At 35.5% G+C, this 6,819-nt stretch overlaps 1 protein-coding gene across 1 annotated transcript; it reads right to left on the bottom strand.

Moving 5' to 3' along the window:
* Positions 1-305: 305 nt before the first annotated feature.
* On the bottom strand, positions 306-6,371 carry LOC149048921 (uncharacterized). The gene is made up of 9 exons (XM_089200679.1): positions 6,182-6,371; positions 5,672-5,977; positions 4,281-4,401; positions 3,622-3,786; positions 2,763-2,824; positions 2,401-2,447; positions 1,867-1,970; positions 1,241-1,300; positions 306-779 (listed from the first exon to the last, which is right to left on the bottom strand). Exons 2-9 carry the CDS (start codon positions 5,678-5,680, stop codon positions 682-684), a joined length of 666 nt encoding a protein of 221 aa, XP_089056805.1. The 5' UTR covers positions 5,681-5,977; positions 6,182-6,371; the 3' UTR covers positions 306-681.
* Between the last annotated feature and the right edge of the window lie 448 nt (positions 6,372-6,819).

Genomic DNA, 6,819 nt, shown 5'->3' with positions numbered 1-6,819 from the left:
AGTAATGTAATAACGCACTGCGAAATGACAGAAATTAAACCAGCACCGTGGATTTGCAGTTTGTTTCCAGAATTTGTAATTCGTCCAATAAGATGGGAAAGATGGCGGATTTAACGTTAACTTAAACTGGATTTTTTCTGGTTTCCTTCTCAGAAAAGTTGCGCTTGCTCAATTCATCACTTTTAAGTTATTCCACTCTGCTAATTTAATGTATGGTTTTCATGGATTTAATGGCCGTCCCGAATCTTGGTTTTCTCTCGCTGTGTTTAGTATACATCACTACTAAGATAAGTAAGACCTGTCAATCGTATTTGCAATCATTTCTTTATTTATCTTGAAATTTTAAATTTTTTGTATTGATTTACCAAGTTTCCTATTTACGTAGTTAATAACTTATTCTAATTATTTTTTTTCTTTTATTGAGTTATTTACTGTTTGCATGCTCAAGATATCTGTTAGGCAGGAATCAATTTCCGTTATGGCGTTTAGTGCAGAGCGTTTTACAAACTTCTAACTATAATCAGTCATAGATTAATCAGTAATAGATCTGAAGTCAACTCTTAAGTCTTATAGGAATTACAAATAAATCGTTCTATCAATCATCATCGGTACATTTCCTCGGTTAATCCATAGCTCTACTACGGCGAACTGTATGTTAAAGGAGTTTTGTCCCCTTGAACGCTATGTAAGAAATAGTTTTCCCCTTGATAAATTATAGTTATTGTATATTCCACGATTGCCGCCAATTGTGTAACCATACAGGGCACGTTTTCCGTTACCTGTTTGGGATGAAATTATTAACGGAAAAATGATATGTTTGTAACATGCCAAGCATCAAGGCTCTCTTGAATCAGATATTTTAAACCATTATCAACGAAAGTATGCTACACTCTTCGAACTACCACTGGGAAAAAAGGAAAAGGTAAGGGAAAACTAGATTAAAAAAAACAAAAACAAAAGGAAAAAGAAACAAACAAACAAGCAAGAGCAAAACATAGAAAAGGTTGAGGAATAAATTGTAAAAATTCACATGGAGCTGTTCCCTAGATCCATCCAAAGAAACTCGGTCTATCTGACTACTGGGGAATAACGCTTTATTTCGTTTGGTCAAGAGAAAGAAGTCAATGATGCTAGTAAATTAGCTTTAAAAAATTTACAGTAATATTTGCTTATTATCATAAATAATAACTGATTGTGGAAACTACTATCTCATATCTATTATCTTATTATTATTACTGACCGTATTGGGACGATGTCCAAGTCGGGCCGCTGCACTCTGCGTTATCATGTCCATCAAAAACTACAGTTATTTTTAAACAAATTCGCACAATAAGTCAAAGGCTGTTCAAATACTGAAAAGTGAAACTTAATCGCTTGCATTTCCTGGCGTTGCTATGAATAGCTTCTGTTATTTATATGCTTTGCTCTGGTAAGCAATTGAGATTACTTGGCTTTTAGTTTCTGTCAGCCAAAATGCCTGGAAGATCCCCTTTGTCTTTGCAAGTACTTGCTCCTTTGGATGCTCCCAAGGGTTACTACGGTCTGTGTCATCGTTTCTTCCTTCGTAGTGGAAGAGAGGGTTTTACTTAAACGCCAAGCTGTTCCAGATGTTCAATAAGTAAAACAAAGCGCGATAGTAAATGGCGCAATAGTAACTGCGGAGCAAAAAGAAACGGGTCCGTGGCAGGCCCCGACTCAAGCCTCCTTTGTTTTTGGTTCCGCCTTTATCATCGTTTCGTTTAAAGATGGCGCTCCGCTTTGTCAGATTGAACGCTTGGAACAGGCTTTTACACACGCTGGGAATACGCAATCCGCAAAACTATTACATGTCCACGAACACATTTACCTTTTTACATATTTACTTACCCCAGTAGTTGTTCGGCGCGATAAGATATCCCTTTTCAATCCCTGTGCAGCTGCTACTCTCCCAACCATTTGGATAGGAGTGGGATATGATAATACGTGGACAACTGAAATAAAAGAAAGGTTTTTTTCTTTTTTTTCAGAATAAGTAATCAAGCAACAGCCCTATATCGCATTGGGAATTGAAGCGGTCAGCCAGTCTTTCATAGTTTTACACTAAGAAAGAACTTGAAATGCGTTAAACTATAATAAGTTGGGGAAGTTTCGATAATTTGTGACGGCTTATGGGTATAGCTTGACATTAGGAACGATCTCCCTTATCGCCACGCTAATCGTGTTCCGGCTCTGTGCTATATTGATGTCAACTTTATTCTTTCAACGAGAAGCACTTTTTGTTGTTCAAATAAACACCCAAATTCCATAGCACTCTTTTCGTGATACATGCGCTTTCTAAGATTGCCTTTTGGTATTGCTGTTTGAAATGCCACAATCAAGTTGGGCAAAAACGATTAATAGAAACAAAAATAGTTAACTTACTTTCCCTGATGACATGTTGAGTTGAATTTGTTTTGCCCACTGGGTATCTTAAAAGTAAGAAAAAAACGAGACTAATTCATAGTATGTTCGTAACGAGCTTATTTTACTTTTTCATATTCTTAAACTAACACTTAAAAATTCATGCTCTTGCTATCAACGACATGCTCTGATTCCATAAAAAAGGAAACGAGATTGAAGTAACAGCTTTAATTCATCTTAGAAACATTCTGTGTTCAATTATTCGTTCATTGGTTTTGAATAAATTTCGTTACCTTCCAGCTTCGGTACATTTTTCACGAAGTCGTCTTCCGTAAAATAACGTATGGAATAAATGATCAAATAAATGAGTATCAGACATTTACCCGATAAAATACTGTATGCAAGAAAGTGCCATCACTTTGTAACACATCGACCCTAAAAGTTCCTGGAAAGACGCAAAAATAAATTTGACTGCAATGAAAGAACTGTTTCGTTACCCATTATAAAGTGATTTAAGTGTATACCCTTACATTTTCAAGACAAAATTTTGATATATAGATGTAAGACCGATCGTGTCTGAATGTTGTTACCATAACAATAGTGAATAACTAATCTCGCTTTGTAAAGTCATAGCTGAATACTCAGCCTTCACCTTCACTTTACAAACCCACTCAGATAATAATTCCAAACCAATACTTCAGGAATAGAAAACCTTTATATGCATTACTGTTAACCTGTTAGCTGTTTTAAGTAGTAAAGTAAATAAAAAAATAAAAAATTAAAAAATAAATAAATAAAACAGGAGACATTTTGTCATTTAGAGAAAATTTTCAATTGATTTATCAGATCGTTGAAACTACCAGTTATTTCTGCTTGTTTCACTGATCACTTTGTTAACTGACTAAGGTCTAGCTTGGATGAGTTTCGCGAAGCGCCGGCCGCTTTGCGAATCGCAGAAGACTAATCTTTACAGTCTGCAATTGATGATTGGTGATTCCCGTTATCGTTGAGCTGCAAAAATGCAACATTGAATAGGGAGGGGTCTTGACAATGATTTATAATGAGTTATAAATAAGAATGTTATAATGCACATAAAAAGAGCTATTCAAACACAATATGTCAACTCAGAATGTGGATTGATCAATATTGGATCCTCAATATAGGCGCTCTTTATGTCATACTGTTATTACCATGTTTGTTACTATTATCATTATTGCTGTTTGTCTTTTTTTGCATATTCACCTTCTTCCTTTGCTACTTCATGTATATCACTGTCACTCAACTTTCTACCCTGGTTCTTGTGCGTAAAAGGAACGCACAGTACGGAGTTGAGACAGTTGTTGGCTGCGTTTTGAAGATGATCGTTGTTCTTGGAACTGATACTCACGGCTAAGGTCCATCCACCGCCTGCATAAAATCAAAATACAAAATGTAGCCGCATTTCAGTTTATAAAAGTTGTCTTTGATCGATAAATATAAACGCGAGCTGAGAAAACTGTAGATAGGACGCTTACTCGGTGATAAACTTTCCGATAGCATTAAAAGGGAATTTCACGATTTTATGGTAGGTAGCCTTGCTGGTAACGTTTCTTAGAGCAAGAAGGGAGAAAAAGAAAAATATTAAATGAATAAATGTGTAAACGAGAAACAACTAAAACCTCAATATATACCTTTATTTGTTCATTTTTTAAATTGAAAAGGTACTCAAAGGCTCTATCACTGGCAAAAGTGACAATTCAACCTCAGTGCATTGGCCGAAATTTCAACTAAAGCTACACTGCCACTGAGCAAAAACAATAACAGAACTTGTAACCTTTCTCTCTTACCAGAGGCAGATTTAAGGTTTCTTTTTTTAAAGTACAATTTACTCTTTGCTTTTTATTTTATCCTTTTGTACATACCATGTTTTTCCATATCACAGTAAACTTGTGCGTCTCTATTTCCAATAGTTATCCAATAGTAGCCGCTTTCAGCATGAGGCAATTCCTTTAGAATTTCTGAACAAGATTTGAATCCATCATCCTGTAGATTATAGATTATAGATGGTTATTGGCAGAAATAACTATCGTAGATTATGGTTACGTACTCATAGCGGTCGGATTAGTGATGGGTCCTTCATCGTCAACATGCTATGCCTCTGTTTCTTACTTTGAAGCAATTTTTACTCTCTTAATACGCGACTGACCCGGGCCTCTATCAACGGGCACCGTTTTGTGGAGGTTACCTATACTAAGGAGGCTCTTTTCTATCAAAGTTCGCGACAACATAATATCCGACATGTCGCATGCACTACTCGCCCGAAAGGCTACTTTGCTATGAGAATTAGTCGCTACCCAAATTCTGACTTAACCTTCAGGTTACAGCGTCTCTCGTCCTGCGGTGATGTAAGCACAAATCCTGGACCGGTCGGTGCATTTTATTCAATATCAAATCCTTGAAAAATATTTTTAGCATTTTTCTGTATATTTTAGCGGGGACAACTCTGTAACTTTTAACTTTTAAATTTTAACTTTTGATAAATTTTAGATCTTTAGTGAATTATGAATTTGCCTTATAATACCCTGTATAAACTCATTTTATAATTGTTTTTTCCTATTATTTTTTAGTGTTCCCAAATAGCTCTCTCTAAGCTGAAGACATCGACACTTAATAAATAAAGTTGTTATGTTGTGTTTTGATGTGTTATTGACTACATAGCTTCGTTTATTCAATCATTTATTTATTCACGCATTTGTTTATTTGTTTACTTATTTCTCTGTTGCTAATATTTGGGAGCCCCGCGTACCACGCCCTATTTTAACAAACAACTATTCAAGAAAGATGGTTGGTCAATAACACAAATGCATCTCATATAATAATTGCAAAATGTTTTCGGTTATTCGGGAAAGGATGTATTCACTAGTTGATCGCAATCGTGAAACAACGAAGCCTAATACAAGAGTATTTTTCTTCTCAAGTTTGGACAAAAGGCTGAACCAGAGGCAGAAATCTCACTTTTTAAACCGAAAAGGATACGCGTGGATAGAGATTTTATTAATCGAACCTGAAATTTTGAATCGTATTTGAGGAACACATTAAGATACTGCGAGGTCATTTTCTGATTCTATATGTGAGCCAATCACAGGCGGCAAAAGTGAGACGACAAATGTATGAAAACATCATTGTCTCTCAAGTCAGCATAACTGTGGGAGGATCACGGATTTAGAAATAAATAGCATAATTTTTCGATATGTACTGCCAGATAAACATTATTTCGTTTAATTTCTTTTTATAGAATTCGCCAATACCATACCTTGTTCATATAAACTGATCCTTCTTTCGGACTAAAATCCCTTGGATGAGTACGTTTGTTTGCAGAATTCAAGTCACATGACTTATCTTTTAAACGAAAGTTCAAACTCTTGCAGCGAGACTCGTTCTAGCAAAACATCACACACTCGTTAATGCTGAAAGTTTTACTTGTTGTAATAACGTGACCGGAAAGATGATGACCATACTCTGAATATGTGGGGCGAACGCACTGCGCAATGGCTTGGGTAAGCTGTGCATGGCATATGACGATGAACACACCAAAATAACACAGATGCATGGTTTTCTACTGAAAAGATAAAAAACAAAAATTTGATTGAAATAAACTTAATACTCAATACATAAATTGTGATTTATTTCATCATTGCCTAAACGCGAGTGTTAATAAGTAGAAGATTTTTAAGGAATTCTCGCCGGCTGGTGCAGCCAAACTCAGCGTACCATGACCGTTGGAAACCTTTCAAAATAATATAGTTCCACATAGTGTACTTACCGTAGGCGTTGCACTTTTCAGGTCCTCCACAGGAGCTTGCAAGATTCGAGCACAGATCACGAGAAGTAATTAACAACGGATAGTGAAATCCAGTTAGAGTGTTTTTAATATACGGGAATAAATGCTTCAAGGGAAAAGTGCAAACAATTTTGCTCTTAATGTCTCAATAAAGTAAACAAGGCAAAGAACCTCTTCATGGGCACATGATACCTATCGCTCAAAACATATCATTAAAGATTAACAATGTCATATTATCCACCTACGTCCCGTGAAGACGCATTTTTATAGAAGTGTGTCGGTTACTCTGTTGTTTTGGTTCTTTGTTTTTATTTTTATTTCATGTTTTTCTTTTAAGGAAATCATTGCTGGCTATTGGAATCACCACGTATAGTGTGATAATACGGAGTGTTTTAATGAAAAATATGCATTCGTCGCAGATTTTCCACACATTATTAATTATTTATTTAGTAAATTAAATTATAAGTTATATCTTTTTTACTCTCCTGGTTTGAAAAGTTTATATCTACACCTTCATCAGTTCACGAAGAAAGTGAACAAAGGTTGTCAGCAATTTTGCTCTTAACGTCTCAATAAAGTAAACAGACAAAGAACCTTCATCTAAAAATTGAACGTATGAT

The sequence above is a fragment of the Pocillopora damicornis genome, chromosome 3, assembly GCF_964200805.1.
Source record: "Pocillopora damicornis chromosome 3, jaPocDami1.2, whole genome shotgun sequence".
In the NCBI taxonomy this organism is placed as follows: domain Eukaryota; kingdom Metazoa; phylum Cnidaria; class Anthozoa; order Scleractinia; family Pocilloporidae; genus Pocillopora; species Pocillopora damicornis.
This window is presented reverse-complemented; position numbering and strand designations above follow the sequence as displayed.